The sequence below is a fragment of the Mauremys mutica genome, chromosome 1, assembly GCF_020497125.1.
Source record: "Mauremys mutica isolate MM-2020 ecotype Southern chromosome 1, ASM2049712v1, whole genome shotgun sequence".
Taxonomy (NCBI): domain Eukaryota; kingdom Metazoa; phylum Chordata; order Testudines; family Geoemydidae; genus Mauremys; species Mauremys mutica.
In genome coordinates this window covers 216,500,001-216,525,956 of record NC_059072.1, presented here as the reverse complement: position 1 = coordinate 216,525,956, position 25,956 = coordinate 216,500,001, and the positions used below count along the sequence as shown (strand labels likewise).

General features: G+C 41.5%; 1 protein-coding gene across 18 annotated transcripts in view; it reads right to left on the bottom strand.

Annotated features, from left to right (window-relative positions):
- DMD (dystrophin) overlaps nucleotides 1-25,956 on the bottom strand; it is a 2,044,659-nt gene that overhangs the window by 678,610 nt on the left and 1,340,093 nt on the right. For all 18 annotated transcript variants that reach the window (XM_044996713.1, XM_044997415.1, XM_045002732.1 and 15 more), the window contains one exon: nucleotides 20,681-20,856. In XM_044996713.1, the coding sequence (XP_044852648.1) occupies nucleotides 20,681-20,856 (176 nt within the window). The remainder of the gene's footprint in view (nucleotides 1-20,680; nucleotides 20,857-25,956) is intronic.

Sequence of the window (25,956 nt, the reverse complement as noted above, 5' to 3'; positions counted from 1 at the left end):
GACTCAGAATTCAGGCTGATTGCCTCTGCGTCGAATGTGGGCAGAAAATTATGTCCAGAGACAGAGAAACTCAACTGGGAAGAATGAACCAGGTTGAACATGATGTTGGAATTTGTGTACAAGAATTATGAGGGGTAAATGGACTATCTGGAAGCCTTGAGTGTCTTCAATTGCACCCAAAGCCTTCCGTGCAGCTCTCACAAGCAATGGGATATACTGGGTTATTGTTTGGCTATTTAGGCCAGGAAGGTCCGAATGTGTAGGGGGCGTCGCAATAAGTAAAAAAGGGCTGCTTTGCATTGGAAGAGTTGTGGATGGTTGTGACAACCAATGGCATCAGGAGATAGATTGGGTTACAAAGACTAGGTGCAGGAACTGGAAAGAATCAGCAGCTGAAAAGGAAAGTGAAAGTGATTTATTTGAAGGCAGAATCTGATACTCTCAGTGCTACGTCTCTGGACACAAGCAGCCACAGATTGTAGGGAATTGCAGAAGCAGGTATGTGACAGTGAGTGGGTCAGTAGTACAGTCGCAGGGGGATAGTGTCTGAGTTGAAATCAGCAGACACATGGAGAAGCAATAGCTGCAGTCAGAGCCCTTTTGAAGGATTCACAACAGCTCAGAACCCGAGGGGAGGGACTACGGGAATATCCCGGAGACAGATTTTGCCCTTAAGGCTCAGTTTGGAGAAGCAAAGGGGGATTTGTGGCAGCAATTCAGAGGGAATTGTAGATGGGAGGAAGACATAGAATCAGAGGAGCGAATCCCAATGTGATCCCCCCCTATATTGCATTTATGAGACTGATGGACCCTCGGTGAGTTCAACACTGGATCCCAATCAGGCAAGTCTCCATATTAGTCCCCTACGGGAATCACTGGAAAGAGCCTAGCAAATGGCCTGCTCCTGCACACATGTATGGCACCCCATAGTACAATTCTAAAAAAAGGGGACCTCAGGGAGGGTCAGGGATGGAACAGAAGGAGTGGGACTGGAAGACTAGACCCTTTACCCTGACCACACTTAGGGCGAGTATGGGAAATCAGTTGGCCTGCTGAATAGGAGACACAGCTTTGGGTGAGGATGGTAAGAATATCTGGCATGGCTGGATTCACTCCAGAGCTGACTGTGGCAGCTATACTGCAGGGAGTGTATGTCCCCCGAGGAATTTTTCAGGGCTTCCCTTATGATATCCAAGATGGCGGCCCCCCCAGGAGCAGATTGATACAGAGAAGCATATAAATGTGACAGAGGGAAGTAATACACCACCCTCTCCCCGGGAGAAAAGCCCCACCAGATATATTTCACCAGGAGATAGCCAAACAGGGCGGGCATGAGAGTAAGCATAGTTATGGTAGCGAGAAAGAAATTCAGGCAAGAGGACATTCTGAGGGCTGACAAATGTAATTAACCCAGACCTTTGCCAGCCCTCCCTTTCAAACAAGCCTTTTAACCCAAGGATTTCTCCCTTTAATTTGTTATGGCCTTAGTGGGTATGGAATACTGACAGCAGTTCAATACAAGAGATATTGAGGATTTAAGAGCAAAGCAGGCCTATGAGGTCCAAAAGAATATGCACCTCCTATAAAGGAAACCTGATATGATGGCTTGACTATATCCCCTACAAGCAGCATGCAGGGGAAAAGAAAATGGAGACCGAACCCATAAGGGTCAAGGCAGAACCCCCAAACCCATGGCATGGGGAAATTTGGAAGCGGCTTTTAAAATATGAGCAAAAGGAAAATGATAAGACAGGCTGCATTGTGCTGAACTTCTAGGCAAAATTGACAGGAAACTTGAACAAAGGACCGAGCCAGCAAGGAAAAAAGCGCCAAGTGCACCACCGATTGGCTGACCTATAGGGAGGGCTGAGTGCCCCAGGATCCCCAATTGTGGCACACAAACCCAAAACCGATGATGTGGAGGAGGTTCTACGGTTTAGAAGTTTGCAGGAGGGGTGTTTGGACCAGAATTTACTAGTGGAGTGAAGTGCCCACGTTTACTCCCTATATTAGTATCCAAATTAAGACCTTGTTTGGACCTCTGATCTGGAGTCACAAACCTTACAAGGGATGTCATAGGGCACAAAGCATCGTCCCGCTTCTGTAAAAAAATCCCATATAGTTTGGGAGGCAAAGAAGAGCCAATGGGGGCAATTTTGGCTTGCATGGATTTGGGGATGAGAAGGTATTCTAGGAACTAGATAGCTCTGAGGGAATTGAGAGTACTGGTTTGATTGTTCGTAACAGGGTTTTGTGGGAATATGCCTCCTTGCCACCCCATGGGGAGCCGTGTGAGAGATTTCATCCAGCTATTTAAACAGCAGCCCGTTAAGGCATCTCAGGAACTGGAATGGCCTGGTTGGCCCCCTGCAGTTTTGGCAATTGCAGAGAAATACTGGGAAGTGTGGGCCAAGAATAAAATAGAAGGTGGTAAAATTGATGCAGAAATCCTAGTCACAGGCCCTGATCCACCACCCCAGAAGCAGTATCGATATCCAAAGGAGGTGGAAGCCAGCCTAAAGGAAACAATCAATGGGCTTTTGAGCCAAGGAGTTTTAGTGGAACAGCCCAGCACTGACAATGCAGCCCTGTGGCCCGTCCTTACGAGTGATGGCAAAAACCCTTAATTGGGTGACTCCACCTATGGCCCCCATAGTGGCTAAATATCAGGAGGTAATGGCTTCCATTGTAGGAGGGGCCCAGTGGTTTTCAGTTTTAGATTTGGCTAATGTTTTCTTTGTTATCCCCTTACACTGAGACAGCTACTATAAATTTGCTTTCACCTTTCAGGAAAAAACAATTGTTTTGCGCCCAGGTCCTCATAGAATAATACACCTGTTATGTGCCATGCCCATGTAGCAAAAATGTGGGAGGGAATGCCTGAAAGGAATAGTGTGATTTCTTATGTGGATGATGTCCTGGTCTGTACACAGATCCAGGAGGAAAATATAAAGGTGTTCGACAGAGTGCTGCAAAAGATTCAGGAAACAGGGTTTAAAGTAAGCCCAAAGAACTGTGCTCCCAGAAGGTACACTATCTTGGGGTAACCCTGGGACGAGAAGGGTGCTCTCCTGACCAACAGAGGGTTGAGTTGATTCTCAAACTCCCAGCCCCCACTGACGTAACCGCTCTGAGATCCTTTCTGGGCATGGTTAACTTTTCCAGAGATTTTATAGAAGGGTTTTCGGAAAAAGCAGCCCTGCTGCATGAATTGTTAAGGAAATGGGCAGAATGGACTTGGGGCCCACAGCAGCAGAAAGCCATGCAACAGTTAAAACAAGCCTTAGCCCAAGTCCCAGCCCTATCATATCCCCGGGTAGGAGAACCATTTGTATTACAACTAGCAAACTACAGACAAGGGAATGGGAGCTGTGCTAAGCCAGAACCATGGGACAGGTCTCTGACCTGTAGCTTATGCCTCCAAGACCCCGAGTGAGCTAGAGAAGGGATTCACCCCATGTGAAAAGAAGGTCTTGGCACTCATTTGGGAACTACAGCATTGGGAATATCTGGGGGGTTTGTCCCCTGTGTTACTAAAAACAACCCGCACCCCAGTGAAGTATGTACTCACTGGCTAAAATCAACAATGGCCATGTATCTAGCCCTCGAATGGCAAAAATGGACCCTTGCTTTGTTAAACAAAAAATGTAGATATGGAAAAAAAACAGTACTGTTCCCAATACCCTTACGGCCTCCTGATAGAGGGGGAAGAGCACGAATGCCCATTACCTGAGCCACTGCCTTGGAAGATGTCACTCTTCGAGGGAGGGGCCATGCTGAGTGAGATGCTGGGGAATAGCAGATGTTGTTTGGTTTGTGGCCATCTGCATGTGGGCTTCGCTGCTGTAAAAGTGCCTTTGGGCGAGGTTGCTGACGGGACAGTGTCCACCATATTCTGCCCAAGCAGCCGAAATTGTGGCTATAGCAGTAAGCACTGGAAAATACCCCCACCATTCAGGAGGTTAGCCATTTTCACAGACTCAGACTGGGTCCTTTGGTCCCTAGTGGATTGGGTTCCAGAATGGAAAAAGAGAGGGATGAGGTCTGCACCCCCAGCAAGTTCACGGATGACACTAAGCTGGGGGTGGAGGTAGATAAGCTGGAATGTAGGAATAGGGTCCAGAGTGGACCTAGACAAATTGGAGGATTGGGCTGTGACAAAGCGGGACTGTTCTTAATGTTTCCTCTGAATACTGTGCGGGTGCCTCAGTTTCTGGCCGACACCCTGTCTCCTGGCAACTAATGGCCCGGGCCCTTCCCCCCTGCAAGGGGATGCTAAAGGTGTGGGAGAACAAGGAGGTCAGGTGACCTCCTGGCCCGGGAAAGGAACTCATCAGAGAAGGAGGGGCTGGAGGCAGTTTCAGTTGGGAGCTGGCTGGGGATGGAAAGTGAGGGCAGACGGGGTTGTCTGGCTCGCTGGGCCCTAGAATGGAACCGGCTGAGAGGTCCCGTTCTCTGTACCTACAAGCTCTGTTTGAGACCATGTTCCTGTCATCTAATAAACCTCTGTTTTACTGGCTGGCTAAGAGTCACGTCTGACTGCAAAGTGGGGGTGCAAGACCCTCTGGCTTCCCCAGGACCCCGCCTGGGCGGACTCACTGTGGGAACTGCACGGAGGGGCATATGCTGAATGCTCCAAGATCAGACCCAGGAAGGTGAAGCCGTGTGAGCTTCTTGCCCTGAAGACAGTCTGCTCCTAGGGAGAGGAGGCTCCCCAAAGTCCTGAATGGCTTTTTGGGGAGCAGTTCCAGAGCATCACCCGGGGACTCCGTGACATGGGCCAAAAGAAATCTGATGAGGTTCAGCAAGGACAAGTTCAAGAGCCTGCACTTTGGACGGAAGAATCTCATGCACTGCTACAGGCGGGGAGCGACTGGCTAAGCGGCAGTTCTGCAGAAAAGGACCTGGGAATTACAGTGGATGAGAAGATGGATATGAGTCAACACTGTGCCCTTGTTGCCAAGAAGGCTAATGGCATATTGGGCTGCATTAGTAGGAGCATTGCCAGCAGATCAAGGGAAGTGATTATTCCCTTCTATTCGGCACTGGTGAGGCCACATCTGGAGTACTGCCTCCAGTTTTGGGTCCCCCACTACAGAAAGGATGTGGACAAATTGGAGAGAATCCAGTGGAGGGCAACAAAAATGATCAGGGGGCTGGGGCATGTGACTTATGAGGAGAGGCTGAGGGAACTGGGCTTATTTAGTCTGCAGAAGAGAAGAGTGAGGGGGGATTTGATAGCAGTCTTCAACTACCTGAAGGGGGGTTCCAAAGAGGATGGAGCTAGGCTGTTCTCAGTGGTTGCAGATGATAGAACAATGAGCAATGGTCTCAAGTTATAGTGGGGGAGGTCTAGGTTGGATTATAGGCAAAACTATTTCACTAGGTGGGTGGTGAAGCACTGGAATGGGTTATCTAAGGAGGTGGTGGAATCGCCATCCTTAGAGGTTTTTAAGGCCTGGCTTGACAGAGCTCTGGCTGGGATGATTTAGTTTGGGTTGGTCCTGCTTTCAGCAGGGGGTTGGACTAGATGACCTCTGAGGTCTCTTGCAACCCCAATCTTCTATGATACACCTTTCATACATCTGTATCACAGAAGGGGGCTTCACAGACTACTTTCCCAAATATCCAGGAAGCATTATGCTTTCCAGAGACTGAAACAGGGGCCTGTCTATTTTGCAACTGCACAGCCAATGAATTCAGTTCTTAGTTGCTCTGGCCCAGGGCCCCAGGAAACCTTAATCTGCCTCTGCCCATGGCCATGGAATTTAATGTTTTCCAAGATGCTATGGAATTCAGCATTTTTACCATTAATTTGCTATTTCTCTACAGCCTGCTGCTCAACATTTTCTTTTTGTGTCTTTCGGATCTACAAGAATTATCTTCAGCTACTTCTTGCTCTCCAGCTTTCCACACAAGAGGGAGATAATTGGACTACAGAGATTGCTCTCTGTACTGTTCTATGGCAACAAGTAGCAGGGTTCTGGGGGCTCTGAACTGAAGTCTAGTGTGCAGCCACAGATCAGCTAATGAGCTGTGTTTCCTAAAGAATAGAGCAGCATAAATTGCCTGAGAAGCCCGGGAGATGCATTGTTGAAGCTAGCTAGAAGCACCCCACTTTCCCTAGTGCAGATGGTGGTGGGGAAAAGAGGTTTTGAGCTAGGCTTCCTGGGTAACAGCCCAGGAGACAAGGCCATGGAGTAAAGCTGGCCGCCCTGGAAAGCACAGTGAAAAATAAAATCCCTGAAAATAATTATTGACAAAATGTACATCGAATGAGTATTTTCAATTATGAGCCAGAGTTGTGAGACTTTGATTGGGAGCTGGAGGCTAGGAAGGAAACAAAAGAATACATTAACGTTGCCAATGGAATTTAAGGATTGTTGCCATGGAACATTGTCACATTGTGTCACAGAACAAAAAGGTCTCTAGGTATAATGCATCCAGCCACCTCATCATTAGGCCACTAGCACTGATCCTAGCAGACTTCTTTGGGTGTCCAGTTATGCCTCCCACAATCAGGCATGTAAGGGAAAGATAGGGTTCCTCATACCCTCCTGTCCTTCTAGCATCTCTCCATTACGGATGGAGGCATAATTTTGCCCAGTATAGACAACAATGCTTTACATCTCTGTAAACTGATTAGAGAGAGGTTTTCATAGTATCCACTCACACTAAACTGTACAGGGCCAATTCTGAACTCCGACACAAACATAAAGTGCTCAGTACCATTGCTACAAGTTGAAAATATATATTTGACGGCAGAATTAAGCCCTAGTTTGCCTCACCGAGCGAATCTGACTCCTTTCCCAAGCTCACCCAAGTCAGCAGGAGGACTTCTACTGATCTCATTGGGCTTTGGATCAGGCCCATACTGACCTCAAGATGGACTTTCTTCTGGTACAATATTCTGTATCAAATATCAGCTGGCAACACTGTTTCTAGAGGGGAATACTGCAACCATAAAGTGCATTACTTTCCTTCAAATGGTAGTTGTGTTATGATTGCTATTTGCTGTAATTGCTGAATAGAGCAAAACCATTTGCAATGAAACAGGTGAAATTATCACAGCCATCTAGCACACAAAAAAAGATACCTCGTAATGAAAAAAAATCTCAATTAGTAAAATTTTCATTTCTCACATTAGGCTTTGCCTTGAAGCTAAAACATTTACTGTCGTGTTTTACCGAACAGCATTTAATTAGATTGCAGTGAAACAAAGATTCGATAGCTATTTACAAAATGAAAACTTTAAATGGTCATTATTAGATGGTTGTAACTTTTAACCTTGTCTCACTTTTTTACTTTTGCAATTTATTAGGAAGAGCAAATTATTTGATCATCAAGGTAATCAACAGTTTAAAATTAATTCATGTCCCTCGGCTTTAGGCCAATGGCAACTAGTCGCCTCACAGAGGTGACACACTCTGTCTCTGGAGGAAGAGAGGGAAGAAGAGGACGGCTACCAGATGTAGCAACTTGTCAAGTAAATAATAGGCAAGACTTACTATCTGGAGCACGAAAGCATGATAGCAAATGACTGCATGGCAAAAAAAAAAAAAAAAGGTGGGTGGGAGGGAGCAATACAAGTAAAGTTGTAAACGAGATGCAATATTCTAGGCTATAGTATTTGATCTAGGATTTTAGACTTTACAAAAAGGATGTTTTTTGTGGATTTTTCCCCCCTTTGTATTTCTTTTTTTAAAAAAACAGAAATTCAGTGCCAGTCAGTGGCATATGCCTTAGGGACAGAAATATGCTTGTAGACAACTGGAATTCTTGAGACTCCAGAGGCCAAAATTAAATCTTGGAGCAATAAACCACAAGTGAACTTGGAGTTGGCACTGCAGAACACTATCAAAAGAAATAACACTATCAAAAGAAATAACACTATCAAAAGAAATAACACTATCAAAAGAAGTGTTATTTCTGATGAGGGCCAAACACATTGTAGCACTCATGGGTGCTTTTGCATGTTCTCCAAACCTTACACAGATCTTTCAGAGCAGTTCAGTACTGACCTGCCATAGCCCTGCTCTTCCAAACATTGCCACTCTACTAAGCACAAGTTAGTTTTGCAATATTGGAACCAATGGGGATTGTTTTTTGATGTTGCAACTGGCAAATGTTGAATAACATTTAAACTTGAAGAGCAATCCCATTTTAATTTGTGATATCTGAGAGATGTAATGCTCTGCATGTGAAATATCTTCTTTGACACCTAACTCTCAAATATATTAAACAAAGAGGATCCAAAATAAATTACTCTAATAATGTCACAAATGTCTGATTCCAATGTCAAAGGGAAAAAACGGTCAAACTTAGTGTGAAAGTTAACAAAAATATTAATTAAAATGACAATAAATGTAATGTTCGGGAAATTTGCCAGGATGATAAAGCAAGAGATGGAAATCCTGCATTTAGCTACAGAACCCAGAGAATAGCAATGCAAAGTTCCTCTCATACCACCTCTTCAGCATGCCTCTGTCCTGATCTCAACTGATTAGCTGTAGGTGTGAGAGAGTAAAATGTCTGTGTTTATTCAACCCTTTAGGGAAAGATGTGGTCTGAGCATAGAACTAGAATGACAGAAACACTGGAGGCTCTGTCTCCAACTTTATTCATATATATATGGGGAAGTCATTTCCCTTCCCTCTGTCTCAGTTTCTTTGTCTGAGCATAGTATTAACTTACTTCACAGGAATCCTGTGATTTTTAATTTTTGGGAAGTTCTTTAAAGATGAAAAATACTATCTCAGAACAAGATATTAAAAATCACCAGTTAAGTGAACTTTGTGGTTGACGTGGACACTAGGAAACTGAATTTTGACTCATTTCCCACAATTTAAACAGGCAGCATATATCTAGTCCACAAAATTTATTTCCAATAATAGATCAGCAGCAGCAGCATTCACTAGCAGACTGGGAGCATGAAAACAATTTTTAAATTAAATATACTTTAACTTGAATGTTTGGCTTTGCCACTAAATAAGAATTCTAGAGCATGCTGTGTTGTAGCGGTGTTGGTTCTAGGATATTATTTTGTCTCTCTCACCAAGAGAAATTGGTCTAATAAAAGGCCACCCACCTTTTCTGTCTAATTCTAGAGCAGTAATTTCTGTGCTTTTCATCCCTGATACTGAATTCTAATATGGAAATAAGTCTATTTGGTTTCATATATATTCTGAGTTATATATATAAAAATCTACACATACGCACACAAATATTTACTGGGCACAGGTGCCAACTTTTGTTTGTTGGTTGGTTGTTTTAAACTTATCAACAAATGACTCTGAAATAACTAACTAGAAGTTAAACACACACTGCCAAACTGGTGTGAAGGAGACAAGAACATTGGGGAGATAAAAGTAGTATCAAGGGGGAGGGGAAAATACACAAAATGAAGCAAATGGTGTGTGGCGTGTATAGAGGAGTAAACCAATTAGTTTGTTGAATGGAAGAGGAAGAAAACAGAAAGGACCAGAATTCACAGCAGTGTTCCTGTCAGGTGGCACTAAAGGAGTGGAATTTGGTTGTATCCTGGAATTCCCTTAATGTGGAGGAGCCCCAGTGGATGCAGAGTAGGTGTAGTGAAAGTCACGAGACAAACACCTCTCTTGAACCATGCTGCCATTTTAACCATTCATCATGCTTTGATAAAATATGTATATTCTGCTATGGAAAAATTCAAACCTCTTGAGAGTAAAATTATTGCACTTGAGAGTGTCTTAAAAATATTTAAGAGATGTCATACCTCTTAGCAGAGGCAACAGTTGGCATGATTTTTCCCCCCCGTTATCTTTTTTGGAGTCTGCTATATCCTTTTTATTTAATGTTTAAAACTTTTCCAAAGCACAAAGCTGAAGGAAATGTTTTTACTTTCTGATTCCACATTGTCAATGGCTGCTCTATTTTAAATCTGTATCAAAAGATTCAATTTTACTATCTGTACAGACAATATGTAATTCTTCCAGCATAATCAGTTTTTCAAGAATGCTTTAATGAATATTTACATTATGCATAATACATACACACACAGTTTTCAGAATCCAAATAAAAAATAATTAGATTCCATGAGCTCTTTTTATTTATGTTACTCAGGGACAGTATGTAGTAATCTATTTAATTAGTTGGGAGTCGCAGGTGCTCAAAACTTCCCAAAATTTGTCTTTTGTCTGCTAAAACATTAATTCTATCATAAAACATTCCTTATGTTAACTGGAACAGCTAATCATATACAGGAAATTATAACTCTATGGATGTTTGTGACTTCTAAACTAAAGAACAAGTTATATTATAGCAATTACTTTTAGGGTGACAGAACCAAGTGCATGCAATTCTATATTAATATTATCTTACACTTATAGACCACCTTAGTTCCCAAGGGCTTTAAAGGGCTTTACAGATAACAGATTGCTTATTTCATTCACCATTGAAATGTAGCCACTTTGCATGATGAAAGACAACAACCATACTATAATAGAGATGCACAGATTTTCACACTCAGAAACTGCAAAGGGATTATTAGGTAGGTAGAATGCAATTACCTGAGTTGGAAGTTGGCCAAGACATTGGAGGTAACACTTCTGCTCTTGATTTTGTTTTGTTTGGGGTTTTTTAAGTTTCTTGGGATTTTTAATTATCCCTAGCGACGAAGACCTGGATTTTAAATGTCACCTGTAACAATACTTCCATGTAAGATCATTCAGAGACACCAGTTTGGAGCCAATTCAAACGGAAAAGTGTTGCTTACTTAGTCACCAACCAGGTTTTTACAGCACCCAAGTGTTTTTGGCATCGATCTCCCTGCCAAGGAAGGATAGTTCACAATAATAAATTTTCAAATGCTTTATCCAATCTAGTCTGTAGTGATGGTACTACCACCATTTCCACTGGGAGACTTCCTTAGCCTAATCCATTTCTGTTAGGAACATTTTCCCTGCTACTGAGCATAAATTTGTCCTAACTTTTCCCTATTTTGGCTAAAAACCTCTCTACTTTCTTGGTTTGTACACTGTACATTTGTACACTGCATCACATTTCTTCCCAACTGCCCTGTGCTATCAATCATAGTTTAACCAAGGTGTATACAGTTTTCCTCAAACGAAAATTCCTCGAGACCTCGTCATTTTTATTGCTCTTCTCTTAACCTCCCTCAATTTGGCAATATGTTTCTAGTAAACTCGTGCCTAGAAATGAATAAATACCCCAAGCATGTATAAGAAGGGAGTATTACCCTGTAATTGCAAAATGACCACACTGCAGATGTAGTACAAAATTATTCTGACCCTATCTGTAGCCATATAATATTGAAAAGCCTTGCTTCTTGTCATAAACTCTCACCCTTTGGTCTTCTACAACTTTACCCATTTCTGGGTTTATCTCAGATATATTACCTTGCAGTGTTCAAATTAAATCTCATTTTGTTTCTTTCTCTTCATGTTTTTAAAATGACATATGGCCCTTGGTATTATTTCACCGATTGACGTGGATTTGAAACATTTACCCACTTTAATATCATAGGCAAATATAATTCATGTGCTCTCTTTTCAGTCTTATGAATAAAGAAATTAAAACTGGATCAAATCCAATCTCTAGTGGTACCATTCTATGCATCTTCCATACACTGTTAGTCTCTAAGGTGCCACAAGTACTCCTGTTCTTTTTGCGGATACAGACTAACACAGCTGCTACTCTGAAATCTGTCATTATGCAAGGCACTGAATTTAGCCATATAGAGTGGAAATCCATCAACTTCATGAAAAAACTCGCACAGATACAGACAGACATCATCTTCCTTTCCAAATGCAAACAGATGGACATCATACCAAAAGGACTGAAAGTAAAAAATCCATTACAATCAACATACCACACAGACTATGCTGACAGATTGTGCCACACATTCTCAAAGAAACTGTGGAACCACCTGATCAACATCCTATACAGCAAACAGGAAAAGATTACGAATAAGCTCTCAAAACTGGATACTCTCATAAAAAACAACCTTCCACCAAACTTCCTTGTGGCTGGACTGTACAAAAACTAGACAAGCCATTTACAACACACACTTTGCTTCTCTACAAAAGAAAAAGGACACTAAACTATCTAAACTACTACATGCCACAAGGGGCCACAACAGTGGTTCCTTTAACCCACCCAGCAATATTGTTAATCTATCCAGCTATACTCGTAGCTCAGCAGAAGAATCTGTCCTATCTCAGGGCCTCTCCTTCTGCCCCTCCACCCCCATGAACAAGATACAGTTCTGTTGTGACCTAGAATCCTATTTTTGACGTCTCCGACTCAAGGAATATTTCCAAAAAACCTCTGAACAACATACTAACCCACAGAAAACTTCCTACAAACACTACAAATAAAAGGATTCTGGGTGGACTCCTCCTGAAGGTCGAAACAACAGACTGGACTTCTACATAGAGTGCTTCCGCCGACGTGCACGGGCTGAAATTGTGGAAAAACAGCATCACTTGCCCTATAACCTCAGCTAAGCAGAACACAATGCCATCCAGAGCCTCAGAAACAACTCTGACATCATAATCAAAAAGGCTGACAAAGGAGGTGCTGTTGTCATCATGAATAGGTCGGAATATGAACAAGAGGCTGCTAGGCAGCTCTCCAACACCACATTCTACATGCCATTACCCTCTGATCCCACTGAGAGTTACCAAAAGAAACTGCACCATCTACTCAAGAAACTCCCTGAAAAAGCACAAGAGCAAATCCGCACAGACACACCGCTAGAACCCTGACCAGGAGTATTCTATCTGCTACCCAAGATCCATAAACCTGGAAATCCTGGACCCCCGTCATCTCAGGCATTGGCACTCTGATAGGATTGTCTGGCTATGTAGACTCCCTCCTCAGGCCCTACGCTACCAGCACTCCTAGCTATCTTTGAGACACCACTGACTTCCTGAGGAAACTACTATCAGTTAGTGATCTTCCTGAAAACACCATCCTGGCCACTATGGATGTAGAAGCCCTCTACACCAACATTCCACACAAAGATGGACTACAAGCCATCAGGAACAATATCCCCAATAATGTCATGGCAAACCTGGTGGCTGAACTTTGTAACTTTATTCTCACCCATAACTATTTCACATTTGGGGACAATGTGTACCTTCAAATCATCGGCACTGCTATGGGTACTTGCATGGCCCCACAGTATGCCAACATTTTAATGGCTGACTTAGAACAACACTTCCACAGCTCTTGTCCCCTAACGCCGCTACATTGATGATATCTTCATCATCTGGACCCACGGAAAAGAAGCCCTTGAGGAATTCCACTATGATTTCAAAAATTTCTATCCAACCATCAACCTCAGCCTGGACCAGTCCACATAAGAGATCCACTTCCTAGACACTACAGTACTAATAAACAATGACCACATAAACACCACCCTATACAAGAAACCTACTGACTGCTATACTTACCTACATGCCTCCAGCTTTCATCCAGACCACACCACTCGATCCATTGTCTACAGCCAAGCTCTATGATACAATCGCATTTGCTCCAACCCCTCAGACAGAGACAAACAGCTACAAGATCTCTATAAAGCGTTCTTACAACTACAATACCCACCTGCTGAAATGAAGAAACAGATTGACAGAGCCAAAAGAGTTCCCAGAAGTCACCTACTACAGGACAGGCCCAACAAAGAAAGTAACAGAATGCCACTAGCCATCACCTTCAGCCCCCAACTAAAACCTCTCCAGCGCATCATCAAAGATCTACAACCTATCCTGAAAAGTGATCCCTCACTCTCACAGATCTTGGGAGACAGGCCAGTCCTTGCTTACAGACAGCCCCCAAACCTGAAGCAAATACTCACCAGCAACCACATACCACACAACAAAAACACTAACTCAGGAACCTATCCTTGCAACAAAGCCCGTTGCCAACACTGTCCACATATATATTCAGGGGATACCATCATAGGACCTAATCACATCAGCCACACTATCAGAGGCTCGTTCACCTGCACATCTACCGGTATGATATATGCCATCATGTGCCAGCAATGCCTCTCTGCCATGTACATTGGCCAAACCGGACAGTCTCTACGTAAAAGAATAAATGGACACAAATCAGATGTCAAGAATTAGAACATTGAAAAACCAGTCAGAGAACACTTCAATCTCCCTGGCCACTCGATTACAGACCTAAAAGTCGCAATATTACAATAAAAAAACTTCAAAAACAGATTTCAGCGAGAGACTGCTGAATTGGAATTAATTTGCAAATTGGACACCATTAAATTAGGCTTGAATAAAGACTGGGAGTGGATGGGCCATTACACAAAGTAAAACTATTTCCCCATGCTTATTCCCACCCCCCAGCCCTACAGTTCCTCACATCTTCTTGTCAATTGCTGGAAATGGGCCATTTTCATTACCATTACAAACCGTTCTTTTTCTCTCCTGTTAATAATAGCTCACCTTAACTGATCACTCTCCTTATAGTGTATATTGTAACACCCATTGTTTCATGTTCTCTGTGTGTGTGTGTGTGTGTGTGTGTGTGTGTGTGTGTGTGTGTATATATATATCTATCTTCCTACTGTATTTTCCACTGCATGCATCCGATGAAGTGGGCTGTAGCCCACGAAAGCGTCTACTCAAATAAATTTGTTAGTCTCTAAGGTGCCACAAGTACTCTTGTTCTTTTTGCAGATACAGACTAACATGGCTGCTACTCTGAAACCTGTCATTGTCCTGAAATCATTGTCTTTTTGCTAGTTTTTTTGTACACATTAATATTCTTTTCCAATGACATGTCTATTTATTTGTCAGTTACTATTTTGAGAAACTATCAAATGCTTTGTTAAAAATAAAAATATATTACATCTCCTACTTTCCTCATCATCCACTAATTTGGTACCAGTATCATGGTAAGATGTAAATTCATTGTGAATCGCATCAAGTGCTTAAAGGTTCTACCTGCACACAGCGGAGAGTGTTCATAAACATTTTTGCGGAAATATGTAGCCAGAGGAGAATAGCAGCTCTGGACTTGTGCTGGTGACTCATCACTATCTTTGCACTCCCAACACTATTCTGGTGTTGGCTCTTTATTTTCTAAACCAACTGTTTATTATATATTTAACATTTGCTGCTACAGGGATTTCTGGGAGCAGAGAAAGAGGGCATTAGATTCCTTGATACCTATTTTTTTTTTAAGACATTTGGTGAAATTGTATTGAGAATCTGATGAACCATCAAAACAGTAATATGAAAGTTTAGGGGAAATATTTACTGAGAGATCAAGGAATCTCCCCCCTCTCTTTTTCTAAACAACATGCAAATATAATCTCTCACTCATTTGTGTAAGAACCTTTAAACAAAATAATTAAACTACAAAATATCTCACAGACCCTGGAGAAGCCAATCATGACCAGTAAACAATGGCAAGTTTAGCTACAGTACTACATGCATATGCATTTCAAATTGAAATCAGTGTGATTCCTTTTCTAATTAATTACTCTAAGAAATCTGTGCATACTTATCTCTGTGTATTTGCCCAACATTCATAAACAAAGAAAATAAAATTAAATATGTATACATCATTTTGTTCTGGAAGGTAAAAAAAATATTTTAAAAAATCTGTAATTTAGCTGTATTGCAACCTCTTCATCTATGAGCCGACTTTTGATTTTTAAAGAGAAGTTAATAACAGGTTTCAATATACTGAGAGCTCAGGTAAAAGACTAATCAGAGGTAGTCTTGTATTATAGCTAAAGCAATACTATAATGAAAGTTGAGTATAAAAATATGAAAAAATAGAACAGTTAATTTACAATAATCATATATCATTTTAGAGTTAGAGCATAAAAGCTTTTGTTTGTATACCTCAGGAAAACCAAACACTTTATATATTCAAAAGCACCCTCCTAAATAGACTTGGTTGCTGTGCTATTCTTTGCATAGTTATTTCAAACTAACTTGAGCTCAAAACAGATACCAGGTAGGTTCAAGCTTGTTACAAGTGCAAATCATTTGGAATTAAAATAAGAAGAAATGTTCTTCAGCTCAATAAAACAATTTTTTTGTTGTCGGTGGTAGGTTTTTTTGTTTTTTTTTAATATCAAAATCTAGCAATTAAAAATATAAACAGATTACTTTTGAAATAGCTAGACATTCCATTTTCCATCAAGTATGCTCGATGATGCTGGGTCATCAATCCTTCTTTTCCAAATCATCCAACTATAAGACTGATTCTGAAATTAAGTATAACACATGTACTCTCTGATTCACTATATAAGTATAGGTGTGCCACAAACATTAAAAAGGCACACACACACTCTGAAACAAAAAGTTTTGCAGTTCTTTAACCAATAAGAATGTAACTGAATCCGCAATCTGCTAGGCACAGTATATCGCTTTTTTCGATCCAACCATAGAGTGGTTAATACAGGCTTAACAAAAATCGCAATGTTTTCATTACCCAATTGACTGTTAAGAAGCTTTAATTTGAAGACAAAAATTTGAATATTAAATAAACTTTCAATTATGTTCATACTTCTTAGAGAGACAGACATTCCGAAAAACAACAAAACATATTGAGTTGGGGTGCAATTTTTTTGTTGTTGTTGAGGTTTTGGGTCTTTCTATTTTTTGAAAATGAAATTTTTACAACGCTGAATAATAAACATTGCAATGCTTTAATACATACAGATGTTCTTAGGCCATGTCTACACTATGGGCACTACAGTGGCACAGCTACTGTGCTGCAGCTATCCTGCTGTGGTGCTATAATGTAGTTGTCTCCAATAGTGACAGAAAGGGTTTTTCCAACACTGTAGGTTGTCACAGTTCAGGGCAACTGCAGCCATATCCTCATGGCCCAGCAAGGGTACCAACTGATAAGCTTCCAGCTCCCCCGTTGCCTCCCATCTTAGGCAGATACCTTCATCTCTCTCCCTTCTGGCCGGGATATTTCCAGCCAGCAAGTGTCCTGTCTACACTGTGAATTCCATGGAAAAGTCCAACTGTCTAAGCAGGCCAGTGTCTCGGCTTTGCTTTGTCTTTGAAAGCTATGAACAGGGTAATTATTCACTGTTTTAAGTTACCACACAGCTCTTTCTATGAAAGCACATTTATTCTTAAGGTAGAAACATTACAGAGACGACATATTAAAGACAACAATAAAAAACTTATACGCATGCTAATAAGCTTATCACAGATCACTCCCTTCCCTCTTCTCCACAAAGGCGCTGGCTGGTAATAGTCCTTCCAACCCTTCCCTAAGGATTGGGTCCTTCCCCTTGGACAGAAGGTCCTATCCATTTGCTGGATTAGAACGAAGGCTCTGAGTCAGTTTAAACTCAGGCTATTTATACCAAAGTCCTTTCTTTGTCTCTTGGTTCTTTACAGAATCCAGCTGGACCAAGTATATGCAGCCCTGCCCCCTCAGCAGGTGACACCTCTCTGGTAACCCCCAGTTACCCTCCCACATGGAATTAAATACAAGACCAGGCCCACAATGATACACAACATGAATACAGTAAGATCTCCCAAAGATATTAAAGGAAATTGCCATATCTGTCACATCTCCCCAAGCAGCGATAACTAGGCTGATGGAAGAATTCTTCCATAGACCTAGTTGTGTCTATATTGGAGGTGTGGTCGGCTTAACTAAAATGCTCAGGAATGTGAATTTTTCACACCCCGGAACACTTTAGCTATGTTGACCTAACTTTTAGGTATAGATCAGGCCTTAGTTTATACTATGTCTAAGTAATTAAACAAGGTGGGGGGGGGGGTTTGTTTTGTTTTTGTTTTTTTATTAAATAAAGGATACTTTATAGTCTGAGAACTGAAGTGAAATTGCAGAACACACACATTATTATGTCATCATGACAAATATGTGGGTGCTCTTCCAAATTTGTTAACATTGTGCATTGGCCTGCCATTGCAATAGTGTTTTCTGTATGCATATTTTGGTTTAAGGGCTTCTCAATGGAGGACTGTCTGGGATGGATCAGGCAGGTGGCTGAAGATGGTCTGATAACAGCTTCCACTTTAGGATGGTTAAGGGACAATGCCTGAACAATTAGCTCTAATGACTCTCTTGTTCCTCAAGCCAGCATACAGAACAGGTTTGACCAGAAAGGACCAAAACCCAACAGCACTTGGGGAAAGCTCCTGGAGAATAAAGAACACAGGGTTTGAAAAGACTGTCTTGAGGGTGCAGACTGAGACACACCCAAAGGGTATGTCTACACTGCAGCTGGGAGGTGTAATGCACATACACACTAGCTATGCTCAAGCTACCCTGTGAAAAATAGCAGCATGGCTAGCTACCAAAATACAGCCTATCTGAGATCCTAAATAATACTCACCTTGGTAGTCTAAAGCCACCACTTGTACTGCTGCAGCCAGATTGCTATTTTGAGTGCACTAGTTTGAGCAAAGCTACAGCATGTATGTCTACCCAAGCTGGGAATTACACCTCGCATCTGCAGTACAGTCATATCCAAAACACAGGAACCGGCAGGGGTGCCTGAAGGAGCCTGAGATATAGTACTTTAGGTAAGATAGACATGTGATCCTGTTGTGGTGGTGGTGGTTTGGTTTGGTTTTTTTTCCATCTAATGCTTTGTTCTCACTGCTGAAGAGAGATATTTTGCTTCAAGAGGCTGTTGGTCAATTTATCCCTGGTCACTTGTCCCTGAAGGGAGGAAATGCAGGTGCCCAAAGCCCAGTCAGACTCACAGGATGGTAAGTGGTTGATATACACAGGGTAGATTGACCCAGGTCCCACTTTTAGAGTAGGGTCCTAGCCAGGGACAGGTAAGGGCAGGGAGCCCAAGACCTGAGCTGCATGCACTCAGAGAGACCAAAAAGGGGACAAAAGTCCAGCTAGCCCTGCAACTGTGACAGTCACTGATGACATGACACTAACGGACAAGAATTCCTACCAGTTTGAGACAGTACTTACTGTCTTTTCTCACTATATGTCAATGCCTTTTGTCCTGTTTAGTTCACTGGGAACTTTTTGTACTTAAAATTACCCAACTGGTTAGCTAGAAAAAAAACAAAACATCAACGCTGGAACAAGTGTACTACTGCTTTTTCTGCTTAATGCAATGTAGCTCATTTAGGGAATAGGACTGTGTTATTCTCAGGTAGCAGACTGTTGATCCTATTAGTCTTTACTGAAGAGAATGTGCAAGGAAATTCAATAATTCAATGTACCACAGAGAGAGCCTGAAGCCAAAGTGGCATTCAGATACACATTTGTAGCTATGAAATAAAAAAGATGGAGATGCTGTACTGCCACTGACCAGAACTGGGACAGAATTCACATTCTTGGTCAAAGCTAAACCCCCAAACCTCCTTTTATGGTCTGCAGCAGCAGCATACAGAGCTATTAACATGACGTTATTGTTTCCTTAGTGTTCGCACTTACATAAGAGGCAAGGGCTTGGAAATGCAGCTGGGTTTCAGTGGTGCAAAAGAATAGTTTTTAGTGTGATAAATAAAGGCCAAGCTCTCCCTGGTGTAACAAGAAACATTAGCATCAACACCTGGAAACACAACGGAAAGAACCATTTAAAGCCATCCAACTGCAGCAGCTTACTCTTGGCATTCTCATCTTTTAATGAATTCCAAGGGAGAGTTTAATGATAATTAAAGTCAACAATAACCTTTCAGGATTCCCACCTCACTCCCTTTTGGATGTGAACATCTTTACGGTTCCTCCCTCTCCACAATTCTAAACTGAAAAAGGGTAGTCCTAAGGGTAACAACGAGACATTTAAGAGGTGAACAAAGTGTTGCAGCCTATTGGTCTTCCCCCTAAATACCGCACTCACCATTGTACCTTATTCATGAGATACTCATTTCTGAAAAATAATGCATGAATGAAGATTGGCAACAAAACTACTGTATTTGAAATAAGCACTGGTAGGTTAATTTTGGTCCTACATTTAAGTTTAGAAAAAACAAGCTTTTATAAAACCCAATATCAATAGAAATGTTTGTGATTTTTTTTTAATTTAAAGGAAATCCTTTCTTGTAAAAGGAAAAACAGTATCCCTGTAATATTTGTAACTCAAATACTCAAATATTGCAGCATCATGTTAGTGCAGGACAATGAAAAACTGACTGTACACTGCCTATAATGACAGTTAAACTGACTAATCCATTCTCTTTATTGAAGCTGAGCGAAATGCCAAAAGTAAACAGATATCATACATGGTGAAAAGTAAATAATATTGTTAAAATGATTCCCTAAAATGTCATTAGTCCCACAGTTACAGAAACCTTTTTAAATATATAATTTTAATGACACACTATCAGGGAAAAATGTTACTTGCAAATGCTTGTTAAAATGTGAGCTCAGGTGTTAATTATCTATGGAAAAACATCATTCTGTTGTTCGGCTTTTCTAAAAATATCATATTTATGGTGTTTTTTAAACATTAGCTGTGGGAAGTATGAGGACATTTGTTTATGTGGGGTGGGAGGGGGTGAAGGAGACTGGGTAGAAACAAAGAATTGGACAAGTAAACAAGGATGTTGTGTTTAATTATGGATAGTTAAATATGAATATTTAAGGAACAGTCCAATGGGTTCCTTGCAATATTATTGTTAAAAGAAAATCTGAAATAACCAGAAACAATTTCAGAATATCCATGTTCTTAACCTACCTCTTTCTTCTCTCTGCCAGCTGCCTGCAGACTTCCTCCCACCGAAAATTCAGGCTACCCAGCTTTTCCCTTAGTACATTAGCGTCTGTTGTTAATGACTGCTCAATAATTTCTTCACCAGTTATATTTAATGTTCTGATAACAGTTTGCTGTCGTCCGATGCCATCATGGAGCTCCTGTAAAATATAAATATATTTAAAATGTTAAAAATGAAGAGTCATATCGTTTTATTCAACCATAGATCAAAAATGCTTTACCAACTACAGGTCTGGTAGAAAGAGCTCTGTGGGAAAGTTTTTCTCTACTCTGAATCCCAAATGCATACATCGAAAAGGCAATAAGACAGAAAGGAAGCTTTTATGTTTTTGTAACAAGCACCTTTTCAGCTCAGCTTCTGCCTCTTTTTTGGTTTTTTATTTTTGGAATGTTCTAGCCTACTAGAGAATGTTATAATATTCTACAGATCAATTAGTGGGAAATCCTTTTGAGCAAATTCAGTTGTGTCCCCACAGAGATGTATCATATCTAATAGTGTACAAAATGTTGTAAAATGTGAAAGCAAAGTATTTTGGTTTCCTATTAACTGTCAATAAAAGTAGAGAAAAGGTACATTGACAGAAACAAGGAGACTGCTTATTTATACATCTGAAGTACTTTTCCAAATCCCTCTCTGGATTAGATCCACTCCTAGTCATGAGAGGCTAGATAATCATCCCTACATTTCTTAGAAAAAAATACACTCCTGATGAAATCTTTACTTATCTCACTTCTGTCTACATACTGTGAACTGCAGAACTACTGAAAATACAACCAAACACTGCTGATGGGCAGTTTGCTACTCTTCACTAAAGGCATTCAGATTAATTTCCTATATCTCTTTCATTACTAGAATCCCAGTATTCTATTTGTTATCTTAATTCATCATTACCAATAATAATCTTGAAATGCAACTTAAACTTCCACATTACACAGCCATTAAATTAAACCAGATTTGAAAAAGGGACAATTAGAGCCATGTATGTTGTTAGAGAATGTAATTTTTATCAGTAAAAAGACCAAATTAGTTTTGTATCTTTATTTATCAATGGAACAAGACTGACTTTTCCTTCTATAACTCTCAGAATTTATAAGCATGTAACTGTGAAATGGAGATGTTAAACTTTTTACTGCTAAAATAAACAAACTGAAAAAAGGAACTTGTTTCGCACTCTACCTTTGTTTTTTTTGTTTTTTTTTTACGGGACGCCCAACCTCTACAAAATAGTAGAGTCCATGTACAAAACAGTGTATAGTAGAACCCTGATTTTATGATATTGGTTATATGAACCTTTGTTACTGGCAGGAGGGGAAACAAAAGAAAAGAAAAAAGAAAAAAAACCAACCCACATAATGACAGTGATGTTGATGAAGAACAAGTCAACATCTCTTCACATTCCAGTGCCTTCAACGCACTGGAAATTGCTTTGCTGTGGTTTGAAGGACAAGAGGAAAGTGATGCAATGCACCATACTGCAACCTAAGCATAATACCTAAAATAATGTTGAGGTGTTCAATTTAATGAACATTTTATTGTATGAACTCCTTAATCCCCAATTAGTTTGTAAAAAGGGGTTCTACTGTATCTCAATTTAAAATGCTGAATATTCATATTCTCTTGTAGCAGAAAACTGACATGTTAGCAAATCCTCTTTTGGACCAAAGTTATATATACTCTTGTTTCCCCCTCCTGAACTGCTCTCTCTGGTCTTCGTTGCAGCACTCCTGCTTCCAAAGTTAAGAACGTCTCTCTTGAGGGCGTTGTCTCCTCACTGTATCAGATATCAGGAGCCTTACTGCCATACCCCATGTTCTTTAGAAGATGCCTTCCCCTAATTCTGCTACCAATTCCAGGTTATCAGGGAACCAGACCTCCTTTGGCACCTACCAAGTTGGGACAATGTGAATTTTACAACCTAACCTACTCACCGTCCCCCTGGGCTGCTGAAAGAAAGGTGAAAAAAAAAACATCCTGTCCCAACCAATCAGGCAATGTGGGAAAGATTCCTTCCCAGTCCCTAAAGGGCAACTAGCATGATGCCTACAGCAAGGCTCTGAAACCCAACTCCATTCTAATCCCAAAGAAAGGAAGGGGGATCTTTTTTCCCAGCAAAGAATAGTGCCCCAGGCTGGGGGGGAGGGCTTATAAGCCCTCCCTACTTGACCGTATGGGAGCCAGCGAGCATAAGCATATACTGCTCCTTTCTGTCCAACTGATCAGCTACAAAGCCCTCCTCCTCCTCAAGTCCACTAGGAGGATAAGCACCCATGAGGAGGGTATGTGTGCGCAATCTTTAGAGGGGCTAAAAGTTTTCTCTTTCTCCTGAGACCAAATCAAGACTGTGTGGGTGTCTCCTAGAGGTGGAGCCTCTAGAACAGGAATGAGGCAAAGCGGTGTGACAGCCTGAGGCCTGGTCTACTCTAGAAAATTAGGTCAGTTTAACTACGACAGTCAGAGGTGTGAAAAATTCATATCCCTGAGCAGCACTACTAAGCTGACCTAAGTCCCTGTATAGACAGCACTATGTCGATGCCTCTCAGGGAGGTGGATTAACTACAGCAATGGGCACAGGCAGTGTCCATACTGAATGCTACAGTAGCGCATCTGTGTCACTGTAGCATCTTAAGCGTAGACAGGCGCACAGGAAGCTTTCATAGCCACTATCCATGTGGTAATAGTTCAGTGGGAAAACAAAGGACTTAACTCTCCAAAAATGTTTTTTGGACATGGTGACAGTTCTCGGGGTACCCAGGACTGTGAATCACCTTCTTAACCCCTGCCTCCAGCGAGAGGAAATCTTTCTTGTGGTAGCTGGGTGTCAGCTCCCTTCCAGCCACTCAAGCACTTCATGTAATAATCTTAAATAGGTGAAGGCTTTCTTAACATAAACCCTCTGAAATCTTATTTTCATTGCTGATTTATGGGTCTTCTGCCAAAGAAATAAATAAGAACATATGCAACACACATTTTTCTATTGTAAAGACCTTCCTAAACATAAATTATAATGTAGTTACTGAAAGATGAAAATGGCATGGGAGAGCGAAAAAAACCTCATCAGAATATGAAGCAAAAATAAATGCACAGTTTTTAAGACTATAAAGATAGATGCAATTATTTTATATCATCATTCATTTCTGAGAACTTGGCCTGAGGATGGTCATTATCATAAAATACTGTATCTCAAAGGGTAAAGTTTGATGAGGTGTCAAACAAGGGTCCCTTTGAAGATTTAAGTTGCATGGTAAACAGTGCTGCCATCCTGTTTTAGCAAGCAATGTCTTTAATTTTATTTATGGCAAAGTGGGGCTGTAGTGATTCTTGCAAATACCTTGTCTTCTTTCCCATTCACTTCTACCTTCAAAAGACTCTGCTGATTTTAAAATATCCTCACTGCAGTTTCTTCTTTGCTGATGTTAGTTCATTAGTCTGCTTTGCTGAATTGACACTTCAGAAAGCAGGGCTTCCTGTCAAAAAAGTGCTGCCTATGGAAGAGCCTATGGAAGAGTCCATAAAGCAGAACCACCGTTGGACCAGTAGCAACTACAGTAAGAATGTTTTAAAAGAAGCAAAGGCTTTAACATACCTAAGGATGGAAGAAGAGGGAGAAAGAATGGGAGAGGAATAGGGAAAGGCATAACTAGAGAAACAAAAGGAGGAGAAAGAAGATGATAGGAAAGCAGGGGAACGGGGAGGATAAAAAAAATGGGGAATCAAACTGATAGAAGTAAAAAAAAAAGACTAAAAAGGGGGATGAAGGGAAAAGAAAAAGAGGAGAAAGAAGAAAGCTGAAGGGCAAAAATCATTGGAAGAGACTGAGCAATAACGGAAAGGGCTATAACTGCTCCTGTACTTTTTGCATTCTCTCCTAAGCATGATTTTTTTTCAGCAATCTCTCACCCTGCAGCCCAGGAAAGAAATTGATACTCACTGTGTCTTGCCCAATAAAAATGTTGGCAGATAGGGCCAACACCCCAACCCCTAAGTCCACTGCACTGCCTACTCCCACATTTCATTGTACACTCTGGACAATCAACCCATGCCTGTACCTTCCTGAAGTTACCACCACCTTCCTACTACAAACACTAATCTCCCAAACTGTCTCATTTTAAATACAAATTACAAAATGTTTGTACTAAAAATATATAAGATCCAAATGCTAGAAAGAAGGGTCAGAGCATCAATATAACATTACTATATTTTAAGATAAAATTATTAAAAAGCAATTCCTTTCTTACCCACATACTTGTATTTGAATTCTGGATCAGAATTTTGTTTTCTGCTGAACCCTCAAGAGTTAATAGTGAAGTTCAGACACTATGGCACTGGACAGGGTTGTCAACTTCTAATAATACCAAACCGAACACCCCTTCCCCAAACCCGACCCTTCACTGCCCCTTCTTCAAGGCCCCACCCTTGCTTGCTCCACCCCCCTCCCTCCGTCGCTTGTTCTCCCCCACCCTCACTCTCTTTCACTGGGCTGGGGCAGGGGGTTGGGGTGTGGGATGGGGGGTGAGGTCTGCCGGTGTGGGCTCTGGGATGGGGTTGGGGATGAGCGATTTGGGGTGCAGGAGAGAGCTCTGGGCTGGGGCAGGGGGTTGGGCTCTGGGCTGGGGGTGTGGGCTCTGGAGTGGAGCTAGGGCAGGCAGGGAGCCTGCCTTAGCCCTGTGCCTTAGCCCCGTGCTCCCGCTGTGCCACCAACCGGACTTTTAATGGCAGTGCCGACTGGAGCCACCAAGGACCCTTTTCGACTGAGTGTTCGGGGTTAAAAACCGGGTGCCTGGCACCCCTAGCAGTTGGCACATTTAAGAAATTGAACAGTGGAGAAACCATACGTGCCTCCATCTATAATGTTACTTAATTATACCAATGTAAATTTTTTCAAACTTTGTTATTCACTCTAAGGTGGCTCAGAGGTCGCATTCTTAGACAAAAGAATAAAAATTTCTAGTTTAAGTAATTTTCATCTATTACCAGAAAAAAAATGCAGGGTTGAGAATCTCCTTATTCCTCCAGTGCTGGAAATTTCCTGTCAGCCAGATGCATGTTTATGAAAATATTCAGTGTAAGTCAGATTCTACTCTCAGAGATGACCCATGCCTGCCAGGGAATGGGGGCGGTGGACAGGACAGGACAGAGTGAGGGCAGCCAGCTTCAGCAATGTCACTGAGCGTGCTCAGTCAGTATGATCGTGCTTCCTACAAGCCAAGCCGCAAATGGGGCGGGGGGAATGTGACAGCCT